Source organism: Neurospora hispaniola, assembly GCF_033458365.1.
Source record: "Neurospora hispaniola strain FGSC 10403 chromosome Unknown B0T23scaffold_3, whole genome shotgun sequence".
NCBI classification, from domain to species: Eukaryota; Fungi; Ascomycota; class Sordariomycetes; order Sordariales; family Sordariaceae; genus Neurospora; species Neurospora hispaniola.
The window spans coordinates 436,180-453,408 of NW_026944408.1; the positions used below are offsets into that span (position 1 = coordinate 436,180).

The 17,229-nt window shown below is 50.9% G+C and overlaps 7 protein-coding genes across 7 annotated transcripts; 5 read left to right on the forward strand and 2 right to left on the reverse strand.

Moving 5' to 3' along the window:
- Nucleotides 1-49: 49 nt before the first annotated feature.
- B0T23DRAFT_313622 (kinase-like domain-containing protein) lies at nucleotides 50-2,044 on the reverse strand (the record flags this gene model as incomplete). The annotated part of the gene is made up of 1 exon (XM_062834752.1): nucleotides 50-2,044. One exon carries the CDS (start codon nucleotides 2,042-2,044, stop codon nucleotides 50-52), a length of 1,995 nt encoding a protein of 664 aa, XP_062693628.1.
- Nucleotides 2,045-3,331: 1,287 nt separating this feature from the next.
- Nucleotides 3,332-3,790, forward strand: B0T23DRAFT_427239 (uncharacterized protein; the record flags this gene model as incomplete). The annotated part of the gene is made up of 1 exon (XM_062840045.1): nucleotides 3,332-3,790. The coding sequence occupies one exon, from the start codon at nucleotides 3,332-3,334 to the stop codon at nucleotides 3,788-3,790; it is 459 nt and encodes a 152-aa protein (XP_062693629.1).
- Nucleotides 3,791-4,650: 860 nt separating this feature from the next.
- Nucleotides 4,651-6,132, forward strand: B0T23DRAFT_403229 (uncharacterized protein; the record flags this gene model as incomplete). The annotated part of the gene is made up of 3 exons (XM_062838758.1): nucleotides 4,651-4,736; nucleotides 4,947-5,039; nucleotides 5,574-6,132. The coding sequence occupies 3 exons, from the start codon at nucleotides 4,651-4,653 to the stop codon at nucleotides 6,130-6,132; spliced, it is 738 nt and encodes a 245-aa protein (XP_062693630.1).
- A 975-nt stretch (nucleotides 6,133-7,107) lies between these two features.
- Nucleotides 7,108-7,827, forward strand: B0T23DRAFT_394370 (uncharacterized protein; the record flags this gene model as incomplete). The annotated part of the gene is made up of 1 exon (XM_062838122.1): nucleotides 7,108-7,827. The coding sequence occupies one exon, from the start codon at nucleotides 7,108-7,110 to the stop codon at nucleotides 7,825-7,827; it is 720 nt and encodes a 239-aa protein (XP_062693631.1).
- Nucleotides 7,828-9,676: 1,849 nt separating this feature from the next.
- Nucleotides 9,677-10,128, forward strand: B0T23DRAFT_314319 (uncharacterized protein; the record flags this gene model as incomplete). Its single annotated transcript, XM_062834793.1, has 2 exons — nucleotides 9,677-9,781; nucleotides 9,988-10,128. Coding segments are annotated over 2 exons (246 nt in total), but the record flags the coding sequence as incomplete, so codon positions are not given.
- Nucleotides 10,129-13,345: 3,217 nt separating this feature from the next.
- On the reverse strand, nucleotides 13,346-16,233 carry B0T23DRAFT_103339 (uncharacterized protein). The gene is made up of 2 exons (XM_062831733.1): nucleotides 15,778-16,233; nucleotides 13,346-15,677 (listed from the first exon to the last, which is right to left on the reverse strand). The coding sequence occupies exons 1-2, from the start codon at nucleotides 15,978-15,980 to the stop codon at nucleotides 13,355-13,357; spliced, it is 2,526 nt and encodes an 841-aa protein (XP_062693633.1). The 5' UTR covers nucleotides 15,981-16,233; the 3' UTR covers nucleotides 13,346-13,354.
- A 97-nt stretch (nucleotides 16,234-16,330) lies between these two features.
- B0T23DRAFT_103365 (uncharacterized protein) lies at nucleotides 16,331-16,913 on the forward strand. The gene has a single exon (XM_062831734.1). The coding sequence runs from the start codon at nucleotides 16,488-16,490 to the stop codon at nucleotides 16,878-16,880; it is 393 nt and encodes a 130-aa protein (XP_062693634.1). The 5' UTR covers nucleotides 16,331-16,487; the 3' UTR covers nucleotides 16,881-16,913.
- Nucleotides 16,914-17,229: the final 316 nt, after the last annotated feature.

Consider the following 17,229-nt stretch of genomic DNA (forward strand, 5'->3'; position numbering starts at 1 on the left):
AGTATCCAGGCATATGACTTCCAATAGTGACGACTTCCCCGTCCCTCCCTCAATGCCGAAGACCCCTGACGCTGCTGGGAGAGAAGACATTGCGACCCCGATCGATCTTTCTCTTGATAACCCACGCCGCCGGAACAATCATGAGAAGCCAAAAGATGGCAGTGGGAACCCCAGAGATCTTGCCGAAGGTCTTGAAAGTGGGCTGCCAAAGATAGCGCGAGAGGATGTTCGAACCCATTGTTTTTTTCTTCTCTTTGTTGCAGAAAAGAATGTTGAACCAGTTGCTGATGTTCGCCTTGGCTTGTCCCAACTTGGTAGAGATAGAACCGACAATGTCGAGTTCCGACGTGGTGAGGTTGGGTTTGACGACAGCATCTCTGCGCTCCTTGCGGCCCTCAAACCAGGGGTGCTCCATGATCTGCTCAATGGTCGCTCTATCCTCTGGTTGCCACTTGAAGACGGACATGAGGAGATCATAGAACACCTCGACTTCCTCCTCGGGAACCATGTATTTGAGATAGTCCTTTCGGGTGTAGAAGGCGCGTCTGTCGGGGTTGCGTGGGATCGGAGTCCACAAGGGCAGCTGTGCCGGGTTGCTCTTGGCCTGCTTAGCCATGTCCTCTGCCTGCGCGGGGCTGATGCGCATGCTGCGGGGATACAAGATGCAGAAGAGCAAATAGTTTTTTGCGCCTGCGCCCCGCTCTTCCATGTAAGTCTTCTTGTCCTTTTCCATATCTTCCCTGTTGGCTTTGATGTACGACAGCTCTGCGTTGCTCTTGCCCTGCAACTCTTCTTCTGTTTCAGCGGGAAGCTTGTACCATTCTCGAACTGTAGCCCGGAAGGGAGGCGGCACGGGGCCCATGACCTGCTCCATGGGGTGAATGGCGCTGGGGGCGTTGTTGTTCCCGGCGAAGGGTTTGAAGCCGAAGCGAATTTCGAACATGGTTGCGGCCAAGGACCAGATGTCGGCTTTGATTCCGATCAGCTCGCGCAGGCTTGTCAGATCTTCGGGAGAGGCATATGGACCCGCGATTCCGGATGTGCCCCGAGCCGGGTGGTCGGAAGAGGGATAAGCGACGCCGAAGTCGACCACGGCGATCTTTGTCGACACCAAGCCAGAGCCGTAAGCAATGTCGCCGCAGCCTACCAGGTATTCAGGCACGCTCGGATTACCTTTGACAGGTTGCATCTCTTCTGGTTCCTTCATAAGCAATGGGGGCGGCATCCCCTTTGAATAGTCCCACGGATCATCATCCTCGACCACCGTACCACGCTCGGGCTCACCCAGGATCTCCAGCAGTTGCTCCTCCGACCACTCATCAACACCATTCTTCAACCTCAGCAATATGTTCTGCGGCCGGAAGTCTCCATGGCAGAGGCCCCTAGAATGAATGAACTCCATCGCCTCCAACAGCTGAAAGCAAATATCCTTCATCATCCCCTCGCAGTGCCCGATGCACCTGGCCAGCCCCGTCGTTTCCGGGCCCAACCACTCCATCATCAAGCACAAATGTCTTCCGTTGGGACCCTTGATCCAAAAACTCTCCATGGGAATCGACACGCCCTTCTCCTTCAGTAACTCTCTATCCACTCCCTCGAACATTTCCATGACCTTGAGATCCGCGTTTCCTCCCTTCAAGTTCGACGCCTTTGCCGACATGACTTTGACGACGCGCCATTTCCACTTCTTGTTGTTGCGCATCTCGTCCATGTCCTGACACAACCAGACAGTGCCGAAGCCGCCATAGCCAAGCTTGTGGAAGACGCGGAAGCGGGAAGGGTTGCTGGGCGGGCCGAGATGATCGCCGAGGAGGATTGGGTGGTAGCCGCCGGGGCGGTATTCGTTGGGGTTCTCGACGGCAGATTTGGGCCATGGGTCGAGCTCGTATTTGTTGGGCACATCGGACAAGGCGGCGCTGGAGGCTGTAGATGACTTGCTGGCGCTCTCGGGGAGGGGCGATTTGTTGGCGACTTCTTGGGGTTTCATGTTGGTGGTGAGCTTCTCCGCGGGCTGCTCGGGGGGCGCGGCGCTCGTGGTAGACATTGTCGTGCCGACGAGCTTGGGGTGTTGGAAGTTTCTTTTTTCTTTGTTGCTTGTGGATGCAATTGTCGGCAAGCTGGAGGTTTTCTTTTCGTGTTGTAGTTGCGCTTGTTCAAGTTTCTTTTGGTTGTGGTTTGCGAGAAAGTGGAAATCCGATGGAGGGGATGGGTTTGTGCGCCGATGATTGATGGTCCTGCGTTGAGGTGGAAGAGGAAGATTTTGGAGCAAATGGAAGAGGCAAGGGATGTCAACTTAAACGAAGACAAAGGATGATGCGGCAGTGGATCGAATGTCAAGTGGCAGGCAAAAAATCCAGGTTTGCGGCGGGTTTGGTGAACAGTGCCCCTGAAATGGTGGGAGACGAACAGTTCAACACACAAGCGGTTTGGAACAAGCCCTTCACTTCCAATTGCCATCACGAATGCAGGCCCGCCATCAACCAAACCTTCACAGGTAAACCTGACTATGTCACTCCGTTTGCCATTGCCATTCACAAGCTAACATACCCATTTGTACACAGAATGCAGATTGTGGCTGAGGCCGCGGCTAGAGGTACACGGTACCTAGAGGTATGTGTTGCCATCCACGTGCCTATACCTAGAGGTAGAGGTAACTACCGTAGTCTTATATATAGGAGTCAACTGGCTTTAAATGCCATCTTGAAAATCACGAACTCAACATCAAGCTTGACATCTCGTACAGGAAATTTTAGAGGTATACCTCTGTCACGATGGCCCTGCTATTCCTGCCGAGACTCAGCACCACAATGGCCGGCAACTCACAATTCAGTGGCTGGCGGATAGACCTGGGCCCATATTCCCCTGCAGAACTTGTTGGGTCAAGGTTTCGCTCTTCAGCAGTGGACATTCAGGTTCTGTCATGAATGGTTTGTCTTCAAGATCACCTTCAGTGCAATTTCTCGGTCGCTCAGGTTGAGGCTGAGGCTCTGTCGCTGGTCGAAAGGATGGCATTCACCAGAACATTTCAACCTTGCTGAGCCTGTATTTCCGTTTCCATGCTTTATAAAGCTCACAGACCTAAAATTCCCCAAACCGATTTTGTTTTCCCTCCATCGGAATTCTCGATCAACCCAACATACAGATCGCTCACCTTGCTACCCCCTTTCAAAGTATCGCAACATTCCCTCCCACTTGGTACTGAGATTGCTATCCATTACCGACTGCATCAATTCGGATCATTTCTTGCACACCTACTAGGTATGGTAGACCTTCTGGACTCTACTCTCCTCTTGAAACAGCATCCACTGACGACTTCGACTGAACAGCCAACATGCCGGGTTATAACAGGAAGTGGAACCCGGAGGAGGACGACTGGCCAGCGCGGTCTATCACATTTGAGCGCTTGACCGAGAGGCTGGATAGGAAATTACCCAAACACGCAGAACCGACAGCCATCCACCGAGAGCAGGTCATGGGAACCGATGAGTATCCAGTTCCCTCAACTCACTGGATCTGGAATTGGCAGGGCAAGTCAATCTCTCTCAACACGGTCAAGGGCGTCGAAAAGATCTGCCGCGAGGAGGCGGAGCGCATTGGTTTCAAATGCGTTATCATTCGGTCGGGCGTTCACGCTAAGACCAACCAATACGCCGAAGATGGCACCGTCTTAACTGAGTACAATGCGAGGACAGGCACTTACACCAATGTTGTTGCGGACGATGATCCGCATATTACAGTTTACATGGGTTTTGGCTTGGACCAGCTGATGGTCCTGGCGCCGAATACTTGATTTCTTGTCACTCAAGATTGGAGCACTTGTAGCATTATTCACTTGCTTTACCCCTGTTGTCAATTCCATCAGAGTACCTCTATGCATCCAGATGAGTACGTTCTTGGTTGTGATTTTTTCTTCTGTTGCGATACAAGTGCATTGCGTTGAGGTTGCTTAGAGGTATCTAGGCAGGCCTGCTCAGTGAAATGGCTGGATGCGAGATGCTGAAAACGCCGATAGATGTGGAAGTACTGTAGTGCAAGACACTCGCGAACCTCTTCGCCCACAGGGTCGTAGAAGCAAACGAAAAGGCTTCAAGACTGCTCGATAATTGGTTCAATATCTTTGCGCTGTCATTATTTCAACGAGCTTCATGGTAGCGTTGAATTATCTGGTGTGGTTCTCAGAGAATACTTGTGATACTACCCAACTCTGCTCCCCCTGTTCTTCCGGTTTGCCACGCAACTCACCTGGATAAACAAACATCACCACATTGTGGAAGCGCTGACAATCTCTATAGAGATTACTGCCGCTGCTAAATCCTCAAAATCAATTCCAATCTTTGCTGGAACATATTAGACAGAGTACCTAATCATGGCATCATAACGGTGTTATCGCCATCGAGCCCGCCTATCATTGATGCAGACGACTCACGCAGGCCAGCTGGCCAGGGGCAGGAAGCTTGTCCATTCCCCCCTCCAACCATCCCCATCCTACTTCAGCCACAGACAACCAACCAACAAATATGTCCGGACTCGCTACAGGCTTTTACTAACACGATTCGCATTTTATTTGCAATTATAGATCGCACTTTTTAGCATCGCCGACAGTGGCTTCATTGTGAACCACCTTAGAGAGCGAGCACATATTACCTCTACATGTTAGCAACCACATGCTACTCCTTTCTAGAGGTAATCATTCTGCCGGCACCAAATGCGATTTTGATGATCGTGAAGACGGGATCGTACATCTCAACACACTAATTGACACGGGACGGTTCCCTTCACCGGACAGTCCTAATCTCAACGTACAGGTAAACCTGGACTACCAGTCGTCTCCATCACAGTTTCTGGTTTGGATTTTGGTGGATTATAAGGCCCCGCAGAAACCTTGTGCTGGTATTAGTTTGGCTTCGATGTTCCGCCATTCACTCAACACCATGCTGGCCGGCCAGCATCACAACCTTGGGAACGCCAGGATTTTGGCCTAAAAGGGCCGGCAGGCGGGAAGTTGGGTCAAGGTTTGGCCCGTTTGACACGCCGTGGATGTAATCCAGGTCTGCGAGGGTCATTCCATTGCACACTCGAGGTCAGGTTCATCTCCTGACCTTGCGGTTTACATTCACTGCTGTCTCTCAGTCGCCCAGGAATTCTTTTTTGCATCCCTATAAGAGCCGCACCCCTACCTCCCGAATTATCCCACGGCTTTCTTTCCTGCCCATCGACATTTCGATCTTCGACAACTCGACCAACGTCCTACACCTCGACTACAACAACCACCTCAACAACATCAACCATCTCGACTACATCAACTACCTCGACTACATCATCCACCTTGACAAATCAACTACCTGTCTACCTCCATCATCACAGCTACGCCAACCCCTTCAACAAACGATTTCGACTTCTATAGTCTCCACGTCTCCAGTCAACCTAAAAAACCCAACTCCATTCAACAAAGGTAGATCTACCTACTTTCGTACTTGATTCATCTTCCGCGCGCACAACACTAACAAGAAGACAGACAAAACCACCTCCCCAATCACCAACAAGATGCCTGGTTTCGAGATTCCGACCACAAGAGTATGGACCCCCGAACAGGGTTACCCCAGAAGGGGTACCACCGTTGAGAAGCTTTTCCAGCGCCTTCAACGCAAGAGGGGCAAAGCTGAAGAGGAAGAGATGGAGTTTCAGTGGGAGAGCCCCCCTTCTGCTGATTTCCCAAACATCACCATCCACTGGGCCGAAAACTGGGCCGGCAAGTGCGGCGGGGATTTGACGCTGAACCGGCGGGACGGCACCGAAAAGATCCTCCGTGAGGAGGCCAACCGTCTAGGCTTTGATGCCGTGGTCATTCGCTCTGGGGTGCATAACGAGACTAATCAATACGCGGCAGACGGAACCCTTCTGACTTATATCGATCCCAGGACCGGGAAGAAGCGGAACTTGACAGCGGAGGACGACCCGCATATAACAGTTTATATGGGGTACGATCTCGACAACTTGGTCGTCCAGGGCCATGTTTACATCGTGTGGGATCGCAAGGCACCCTACGATATGCGCATTGTAAAGGACGCTTCCGACAGGAAGATCGTGCAGCCCTGGCGTCAGCCTGTCGCGTCTGAGTACTGGTATCTTTGACCAGACGACACTTACTCACATGCCATCCTCCTACGGTCCCTCGCTTTGCACGGGCAATTGGTGCCACCAACGTCTTTATGGTCTGTTTCTCTTTTTAACGCCTGTCTACTTCCCCGTCGCCATTCCGCTCTATACCCAGTGGTACCGTTGTCCTTTTTCGACTTCAGTCTAGCCGAATAGTCTTCGGCTTCCATTCCAGTCATCTGTTTCCGGGATTCGACTCCACGTCTTCACCAATTCTCGATGTTATCCTTTTGCGACTTTTCTTCTTTTCGGCCAGGCATCTTCCTCTTCTGCCGCATCCTTCTCTCGGTACCACCTTTTTCTTTCGGCAACTTCCTCTTTCGAAATTTAGTTCTCGTTCGGTCTACTACAGCGCATAAAGTCATGGGTCAGAGCAGAGGTACTACCGAGGAGTTGGGGCGTTGGTTCCGGTGAATCCAGCTGGTGCCCGGGCAGCGTCTTGCGGATGGCACGAGCGGCGGGACAGTTAAAGTCACTTGGCTTTTATTTGGCGGTTTTTCGAGCATGTATGGAGTTCAACAGCGTTATGAAAGTTTGATATTTTTTACCTCTTCATTTGTCCTTGCTTTATAGCTTTATTTGTTACATGATGAGTGAAATGGCTAAACTAGAAACGTGATGAGCGGGAGGTTTGATTATCAACTAAGGCAAATGCACAACGTACAACTATCGTATATACCTATATAGAGGTACACTTCACAGCACTTTCCAACACCTAGAGGTCTTCAAACATGGAGCTACCTACTACGAGAGACCTAGCCGTCGGAGGGACAAGCCTATGGTATTCGAAGGATTGGCCGACGAAAGCCATGGCTCTCCAGATCATCCTGACATATCCATTTACTGGTTGGAGCACTGGGGCAACAACCCAGTTTACGGAGACGATTCGCTCAACAGAGTGAAGGGGACCGAGTCCACAACAAGAGAAACCAGAACGATGCCTTGAGCACCATGACGGCAACCCAGATCTGGTTCACAGCCAGACGAAGCTACGAGAGATACCAGAAGCACGACCTCCCTATATACTTCACCTCAAGTCAAACCACAGACCAATCGAAGATACCTCTACCTCTACCATCTCAGCGTAGAGGAAGATACCAGCCACAGCCCTGGGACCCGGAAATGGGTTATTATCCCGAAAAAGGAGTTAACGTCAAAACAATTTACGAGCGATCTTGGCGCAACAGGCATAAACCAGTCGAAGTCCCAGAATTTCAGGACGAGAGCTTCGGCTCTCCAGATTACCCAGAGATTTCGGTCCATTGGCTGGAAGTTTGGGGCGAGAACCCAAACTATGACGGGAAGAAGGATTTGATGTTAGCGACAGAGGCCATTTGTCGAGCTGAGGCTGCGCGTTTGGACCTGAATGCTGTTGTGATCCGTACTGGATTGCATAATAAGAAGAACCGGCACGCCCTTGACGGAACCGTGCTTACCTACCAGGATTCACGCACCGGGTATACAAAGAATGATGTTGCCATTGCTGACTGGCACTTCACGGTTTATATGGGTTACGATGAGGAAAACCTCATCGTTCAAGGCCACATCTATGTGGCCTTCGACTCCAAGGCCCCGCGGGGGCTTAGGATCATGAACAACCCGTCCGTGGAGAGGAAGCACGTCGACCCTGGCAAGGGGCACGTGGCTTCGGAGTTCTGGACTGTGACTTAGCCGGCCAAAGTCGGCCTCCAGTCCTGTCTTCTGCTTGTCATTGGCCCTAGTCAGGTCACTTCTCGTCGTCTCTTCTTCTTCCGGCAGACACAGCCCATACCCAGCGGTACCTCTACGGACAGCATCACCAGGCTCGAAGTAGTCTTCCGGCGGGCATCATTCGTCGCTTCGTCTTTTTTTACTTTCCCTTTGCGCCAGGAGTCCAGGTTTCATTTCGTTACGGCTTCAGCATTCAACCAGCATCTATTGGCGTTCAGCATGTCCTTTTTTCCACTGCGTCTTTTTCCCGTCACCAGCAACGAACTTTCTCTCACGACATGGACTCAGCGGTCCTTAGCACTAACAAGCCGCTTTTCTTTACCGACAACAGTCATCTCGACTTAGCCTTCGTCTTTTCAGCATCTCTGTTCGGCATCTCTTTTCTCGGCGTATCATCTTCGTTCAAGGGCATGGAGTAAGGTGTTGGCATTTTGGCGTTGGCGTTGCATGTGGCGTAGAAGTCTGGCACATAGCCGCACAGGGGGATCATTTGTTATAGAGCTTAACTTGCCGCACCGTCCCCAATGTCCTCATGCACCCTTTTTGACTTCGCGCACCCTATGTCAGCTGTTATAAATACAAGTCGTTTTCACGTACAAATTCCCATATTTTCAATAATTCTAAACATTTCAATACACCAACGTAGGAGGGTATAGAAAGAATTAAATACAATGGATTATAAAGTATAAACATCTTCTTATTAATTAAGTAATCGATTTGGGGGGGTATAAATGTAGTCGGGTTAGGGATTTATAATTGTAAAGAAATAGAAATATACCTTTGATTGTACGGGAAAGAATTGTATTCTAAAATCGTCAAAGTTTCATCGACATATAAATAGATATTACATAACGTTTTAAAAGTAGGTTTTACCATACAAAACGCGGGACTTTACATATCAACTATCATCGGTTGGCATATAGGGAAAAAGGGGGGCGCGAAGTCAAAATAGGGTGCATGAGGACATTGGGGACGGTGCGGCAAGTTAAGCTCTTGTTCTAGGGCTGGAGAATGGACGGGTTTGATGTGGCTTCCACGGAAAGGGCTAGGTATGCAGGTAATGAAAATGGGTGTCATCTTTGTAATATCTCGACAGTTCAACGTCGCTGTCATGAACTCGTGCTGTGTCGACTTGTTCGTGGTTTATGTTGTGGTAGTTCGAAACGCCCACAAAGCGCTGAGGTTGGCTTGTCTCTGTACATGACTTCTGTCCAGAGAATGAAGGTCGCAGCGGTGAGTGGAATGGCGAGTATTCAGTATATCACGAAGTGGTGTTTCGACATGCGCCCTTCGAAAACTTTGAGCAGGCAGGTAGTGACACTCGACGTCAATCTGTTTTTGTCCCTCCTCTTGCTCAAACTCCTGCGTATCCTTGCTCGCGAATAAACTAGGTACTTGTCCGTTGATAAGAGCAATGCTTATCCGGCTTTCATGGGCCAAAATGACAATTGGATAATACAGCGGTGGATATGAGTCTTGGTTGAAAGCCCTCAGGTGGTTCAATGCCGATGCCACGCCCACGGGTGAAATTGGACTCTCGTTAGAGACGGCCAATCGCTACAAAGGATCAAATCATCTCTCTCTTCTGAAATGAGAATACATCTGGTATCAAACATGCGCACTGTTTATGTTGTCGACCAGACCAGGGAAGTTTGAGAGTTGCCAGATAACCAGAGACACCTTGGTTGTGATAGTGTAGCCAAGTCGGGGGTAAGCGTTGAAGGACTTCCACGAGGCTGCAAATTGCTCTTCCTTGATGTTGATGAGCTCCGATTTTTCACAACATCCGGGTGTGTCACACAAGTAGGGTCTTCCGATCTTTTCACGCTCATCGGTTGGCATAAGGTCAGACGGAATCGATGCAATCTTGAAGCTCGTGGATGTGTTTAGTGTAAAAGATCCAAGTTCGAGGAAGGTGTGAGATCACTTGAGGAACAACTGCATTCCAAGAAATCTGTCAGCAAGGGGCCCAGCATTTCTTTGGAGAGACGATATGCGGCGCCTGGTGCAATGAAGGTTTGGCCAGATTTGTGCAACAGCGCAGGAGGGGTTAGGAAAAGTTATTTCATTCAATACCTTTCACAAATGCCGATGAGATGGGGGACACTTCTGTCTTTCCAGTCACTGAAAGCTCGAAGTCCTTCGATTTCCGAGAATGCTGACCTAGCTGACAACCGTTACTTGGAACGAGCGGGAGGAAGCGAGTGTTACGCGGAGATCGAACTGACGTGGGTCGAGCGAAATCTAGTGGAAAAGAAATGAAGGAAAAAGAGAACGAAGGGAGAATCGCAGAGGGCATCCATGGATTGGTGGCTGCTTTACACAAGGAAGCGAGGTTCGCGGGAAAGCGCTATTTAGGACAAGTACATTTCAAGGAGGGACTCTGGGAAGGCACCAGGCCTCCCAAAGCAAATGAACGCAGGTCCAATCGACAGCAGGATACCCCTCATTTCACGAGGAAACAACAAGCATCCAAAGTGATTTCAGCGATAAAGTCGCAGTGGCTACATGCATGCTGCACAGTACTTCCCCTGTGGTTTACAGTGCTGGGCTTTTTCCTTCCACGGGACGCCGAGAAAGCACACAAATTTGACCAAAACACCATGACCAGCGTCGCCACGTCAACATCTCAACATCCCAGCATCGACTCAACACCCCACCACCACCATCAACGCCAACATCTTTCCGAGTCCTGGCTCTTTCCCTCTCGTGCCCTATCTCAGCCCTCCAGACTAGCCGTCTCTCTTTCTCTACACCTACAATCACAAACAATACAGTCAGTAACCCATGTATGTCCGTATAACCTCACCTCCCTTCAAACCCTGACAGTATAATTCCACTGCGCCCCACTCACATACACCACATCCTTACCTCTATCCCCATTCTGCCTCTCCACTGCACAACGCAATATTGACAAATCACCTACTTTGAACGTTGTCTTTATACGTCTGGACAGGCATTTAGCTCAATGCCGGAGATATTAGAAGCGCGTGGGATCTGACGATATAAGACAAGAGGCTAAATACCTACCGCGCCGAAGATCAGCAGCCGAGTCTGGAACTTTCTTCTGCCGTGTTTTCTACCATGCTTTATCCTGCCATGCGGAGTCGTGTATCCCGCCGGGACGGCACGATAAACGGTCATATAAAATGGCCATTCAACATGATACCTAGGTACTCAAGCTGCTGCACTTCGTTTCAGGCCGCCAGGAAATCACTTTGTCTAGGTAGGTAGCATACCTATATGTTTACATGTGAGGCTGTGTATGTATCGCATTGAAAGTGCAAATGATCTAATCCATGTTGATGTGCCCGTGCATGCTTTTGAGATCGATGCGCGCCCGAGCATAGAGGTACATGTAACCACGGGAACCAGTTCTGGTGGAACCAGCGAGACCACCTACCTAGGTACTCTCTGTCCTGCCTGCCTACCTAGGTAGATACCTACCTAGAGGTATTTACTGAAATTTGACATTTTGGGAACAATCATAAAGTGTACCTAGGTACCTGTAGGTACCAACGTTTGTCCTTCCGGTAAGACCCCTACCTACGTAGGTAGGTACAAGTGAATACCTCCCCAAGTGCTCTGCTCTGCTCGGGCTCAAGTCCGAACACATATATTATACATGTAGATTTTTTAGATGTACATCAAACAAAAAGTGTGCCATTCAGGGTTGTCCTCTTGACTAGGTACCTCTAGGTAGGTAGGTAGGTATAGGCCGTTGATACCTAACATGTACCTCGCTTGGTTTCCGTTATAGCTTTCCCCTGTTGCGACATATACGTTGCGTGCAGGTGACTCCCGTGATGGATCATGGATGGTGAGACAGGTCTAGAAGTCGGATGGAGATTTCCCAGCTCCATTTTTTGGTATCGGTGTCGGTACCTATCGGTGTGACGGTGTGACGGTCTCGGTGTGGTATTGGTTACGGTGACGGTGTGGGCGTCACACCAGCGGTGTACTGTGTAAGATGTCAGTCTGTACCTACAACGCAGCCTAGGTCGGTACTTCCCCTTGACCTTGACCTCGCCTACAAAACAAACACCCCAAGTCTTCTTAGGTAGGCTGGGCCCAGGCTTCGCTTGGATGGTAATCCCCCCCCCATCCCCCTTTTATTTCGTGCTTTATATATACCTAGGTATACTCTTTGTCGATGCGGCTCTTTTCTTTCACAAGGGGGCGAGGGTTACTACCTAGTCACGGTTACTCCAAGGACTGACTACCTATTCTAGACTACACTCTAATGACGTTACACAAGCCCAAGCCCAATCCAATCCCTAGGTACACTGAACCCAGTGCCCTTTACCCCTGAGCCCTACATGAGAACCAGAGAGTAGTAAACAAGGTTTGGTCCAATCCATTCAGCTGAGCCAGTTGAGCCAAACAGTTGACCAGCCCAATGGGATCCCTGCTGACGGAGTGAACCCCGAGCATCTTTACACGTGTATGTACACTACACCACTGCCGGTATTGGACTTTGTGTTGTTAGCGCGATGATTTGCAAGTACCTACCAACAACTCTAATTTTTCGCACAAAAGATGGCTGGTTTGATCACATCTTAAACCCCTGAATATGTAGGTAGGTACGTAGGTAGGTAAGGTACCTACCTATTGCACACCATGCGGAAGCGCGCGCCATCGCCAGCAAGAATTGGAATAGGTAGGTAGTGTAGGGATGCAAACGCATTTCCGACAGGTTGGATAGATGCTCTAGAAGCACCAAAGGGGGACATTCCTATTTTGATGACTTGCATCTTGAACAGTCTTGGAGACAGTGTGTCGGAAGCTTCTGGGGGGTGATTTTGTGAATAGAATGGAATTAAAGATCTCCGACGCTAAACAACTGCAGGGCTCTTGCAGGACGTGATGCCTGCAGATGTTTTGCTACTGAAAGGGGAACGAAAGGAAGATTGCCAAAGGTGGCAGTTGGACATAGACATGTAAGAAAGTAGGTAGGCAGGTATTCGTCGGCATGTATGTACTTTTATTGCATCAATGGGGGAGGAAAACTATCCCGATGCTCTAAAACGTCAGAGACATAACTTTTTGTTCGTCGACATCGTGAGCTTTTCATCGACTTCTGTCCCGTAGGTTAAGAGACAGACAGTCATGATGACTAGAGGCAGTACATTGAGGGCCCCGGAAAATGTACAAATGGAAGGGGATGATGATGATGATGATGATGATGATGATTACAATGGCTCTCAAATGCAACAAGACCCTTGGTGATAGTGAAAGAGCATTGAACGCCTGTCGCCTGCTGATGCGAGGCCCCATAGCCGTGAAATATCCAAGTCGATCTCAGAAAAGATGGAAAGAAGAGAAAGAAGCCGACAAAGGGAAAAAGAAGGGAAATATTCCACCCCTACATCGCCATCGCTTCCTTATCCAAACAATTCCCCGTGTTATGCGCCATTCTCCGTTTCTCATATCGTCCTTTCCTGCCCCCTTTCAACCCAAAACTCCATAAAGAGATCACCAACCAAGATCAACCAAGAAAGGAAGTCTGAAACTCCAAATGCATCGGCATGCCGCCCGCACCGATCGGCATCCCGTGCATCCCGTATCCTCCATGTCCGTGCCCATGCGCATGTCCACTTCCCTCCCCATTACCTCCTTCCTCATCATAAGAGTGTTGCGCAAACTGCATATGTCCATTCTCATCCATCCACATCGCTGGCCCATGCGGTGCTATTGATGAGGATAGCAAATGCAGGCCACGACACTCGTACGCCACACCCTGCTTCACCAGATTGGTAATGCACCTCTCGCTTCCGTCAAACACATCGTACGGGTAGATAACGCTTCGCTCGCTGACAAGCTTGCTCTGATCGAATGCTCCTCTCTCCAACAAAAGCACCGCACAGCGTAAATATCGTGCCTCCATGTACACATCTGTCCTGACGTCCGTCCTTTGGATCGCGTACTTGATGAGCTGAAGGGGAGTGTTGCCGCAGTTATTCATCACGTTCACCTGAGCGCCATGCGAAGTAATGAACTTGACAGCCGCCACAATGCCAAACTCAGCGGCATAATGCAGCGCCGAGTTGCCTTCGGTGTCTCGCTCGTTGAGCCAGGCTTCGATGTCCTGCTTGGTGGTTTTGGGGCCGATGCCGAGGAGGGCCTCGAGACGCTGGTCCAGGTTTGCCTCGCCCCCGTGCTTATCCGAGTCTCGACCCGAAGCAATCTTGCACAAGAGACGCATGACGGGCGTTCGCTTGATGCTTTGGGAGCTGCTGGCGGTGCTGCCGCGACTTGAGCTGCCGCGCCAACTGTCCGAGTCGGAGGTCATGGTAATGCGGGTCGAGTTGTTGCACGAGGAATCCCCCATGAATTCGGGGAGATAGCGCCGGACAAACTCCTGCTCGTCGCCGAAGATGCGGTGGAGTTTGGGCGATTGATACGAAAGGTTCTTGCGGATGCAGTGCCACAGTCGTTCGTCAGCCGAGCACTTGTTGGCAACAAGAAAGCGGGCCGTCCCGTGGCCGACTTCACGGAACAGACAATGAAGGATCTCGATGGGGAAGGTCTTCTTCGGGACCAGGTGTTGTAGAAATGTCCGCTTCTCGACGTCTCGCTGGCAAAAGTCGAAGCCCCGTGATCGCAGATGTCGCACAAGGTTGATGAAAGAAGCTGGCCTTAGCTTTGGGTGACTTGGGGGTTCGTAAACATGGAGGAAAGTCTCGCCACGAACGTTAACTGCCTGGATATCATCAGTGTGTCGCAGAAGCAACAACAAAATGGAAACACGGGCGCCCCATCGGGCAGCGACGTGCAGAAGAATGTTGCCATACTTGTCCGCCATATTGGCCTCCTCGTCGGTAACGGTAAACTTGCGGAAGGCATGACCTTCAGAGTCCTGGGCTTCAATGGCCTTGGATAGTCTCTCATGCACACAAGGAGGGGAGCTGGTTTCAATATGAGCCGAGCAGCACATGGCAAGCAACGCATTGTTCAATTCCTCCGTCTTGGGGTTAACAGAAGAGTACTTCTTCTTGAACAAGGGGTTCTGCAGCGCCTTGGCAACCTTTGCTTTGGTTGCTGATGCCAATGGCTTGTTCTCTTCCAGCAGAGAAAGAAAATCATCTCGACTCAACTTGCTGAGCGCAACCGTGGGACCGTTCTCGCTGTGGCCAACCCCCTTGGAAGATGCCGATGACGAAGAACGGGCAAGACTGGAGATACCCGACGATATGCTCGACAGCACCGATGCCCATGACCTCCTCTTGAATGCTGACCTAAGGGACTCCGATGCTGACTTGAGCGAACTTGACATGGACTTTTCCGACCTCACTGGTGACCTCTCTCGGTGCGATGGGGCGCCATGAGAGGTGTGCGAAGTCTCCGGGGAGTTGATGGGTGACTGGTGAAGCTGACATGACGCGTGGGATGCGTGCGAGGTTTCGGGGCTTGCTGTGGCCGACTCGGATAGCAAGGCTTGTGGTGACGACTGGGCGGAATCGTGACGGCCTCGGTGATGGCGGATGTGTTGATTATTGCGGAGAGGGTTTCCGTCCAAGTTCATGATGATATCCGTATCCATGGCCCCCCTGTCCATCATACCCACTCCCATGCGACTGCCCAGGTACCCCGTCGGCGATCTCCACTCTATGTCGGCGGCGGCATGGTGCTGGTTCGTATTGCCGCCGCGTGCCCTGTGATCTCGGTTTTTCCTCCTCATCCTCCTCTCGGCCCTGACTGATCTGAGGAAGCGCACTCGGACCAACATCGAGGCCAGGTCCCTCGGTCGCCAGTCATCGATGCGACGGTCTGGTAATAGATTTTTGAGATGCTTGTGAGAATTTCGTTGCCTGTGAAACATGACGATCCTCGAGTCAGTAATCCCGGGGCTTGGGTGATGATCGCCGTCACACCTAGTACTGCAATATTACGGAAAAGAGGTGATCGCACCTTGGGTCAAAGGTGCCATCCTTTAGCCTTTCGAGAATGCGCACCAGGGGCAGGCGCTCGCTTTGTGTGCAAACATAGAGGCGCAACAGCTTCCGTTGTTTGGAGGGCGGCCATGGTTTTTCGCGTCTTCCGCGGCGAGGATACTTGCCGGCGCCCGGCGGCGACGAAGAAGTGCTCTGTGTGGTTGCGACTCGTACTTCCATCACACCAATCGGTCACACACTGCACACTATGAGAGCAAAGCGGGCGTCGCTGTTGTGGTTGATGAGTGGGCAGCCGACATGGACGGGCGCAGGCGGCAGAGCCGGGGGGGGGTTGCCTTGTCCTGGGCGGGTATTCGGCAGTGACGACAGCTCTCGACAGGTACTGTACGACAGATGCTGCACTTGTGGATAAGAATGATAATGTCGTTGTTGTTGTTGTTGTTGTTTGTTTTGTTGTTGTGCAAGCCTTTGCGACACAAGAGGCAAAAAGAGCGAATGACAATGGGGGCCTTTTTTCGGGAGGGGGAGCCGGCAGAGGTTTAAGAAGGAGGTTTCCGATTTCTCAGTGTGGTCCAGTCCGTCGTACTCCAGTGTGGTGGTCCCCCGTCCAGCGTAGCGTTCGACGGTAGCGTTTCGCTTGGCTTGGCTATTTTCCAGCTTGTATTGACTGCCCCCCTGTTCGGGATTGCTCTGGATTTGTCTGAGTGTGGGTAGGGCAATTGGTGGATGTTTCGTATGTTTAGCACTCTAATATGCGGTGCAGTAGCGCTCCCTCGTTGGATGGACCATCAGAATGGCCTCCACCAGCGGGATTCTCCCTTGGTGTTTTTGTTTTCTAGAGAAAGCCGCCAGATTCTCAGTCAGTCAGTCAGACAGACCATTGTGCAATCAATGTACATGGCATCAAAAACAGACCGTCTCGACATCGGTTACGATACGGTGCCGCGGGTTTGTCATACACCACACTATGTACACTACAGTACCTACTTTTCTTGTGGTGCCCTTTCCGGGTCTGCCAGGCAGCCAATAACGGGGCCAAGGGGGGAAAGGTGTGGGTGGCTAGGAGGACCCCAGTGTGCCAGTGGGCTGTGGGACTGGCACCGAATGGAAAGACGCTAAGACCGGCGCCATTGCTGGTTCCTGATGCAATCCCACGGAGATGGAACATGTTAGCTCAGGTCATGCTAATCCTGGGCGGAGACGATGTTAGTGTGGTGTCGAATACCTAGTGCCAGGAGTGCAGTATCGTGGTAGGTATCATGTAATGGCCGGCTGGATAGCCGCGGATAGGTAGGCTACCTAATTTGGGCGTAGGCCACCATTTGCGAGCTGGCCGTTGAACGAGGTCTGGCTCGGTTGTCTGATGGCCTCCTCCTGATATTATTAAATTCGCTCACCCTCTCCATGTCTGCTTGTTCATGTTTCTGTATATGTCCATGTATGTGTGTGCCTCGGCGACGTCTTGTTC

What these genes read in the sequence shown, in the direction of transcription:
- B0T23DRAFT_103339 (XM_062831733.1), bottom strand. Translation starts at nt 15,980, where the DNA reads ATGGAAGTACGAGTCGCAACCACACAGAGCACTTCTTCGTCGCCGCCG. An exon ending in GATGGCACCTTTGACCCAAG is followed by an intron (nt 15,678 to 15,777) that starts GTGCGATCACCT and finishes CATGTTTCACAG; the next exon opens with GCAACGAAATTCTCACAAGC.
- B0T23DRAFT_103365 (XM_062831734.1), top strand. Translation starts at nt 16,488, where the DNA reads ATGTTTCGTATGTTTAGCACTCTAATATGCGGTGCAGTAGCGCTCCCT.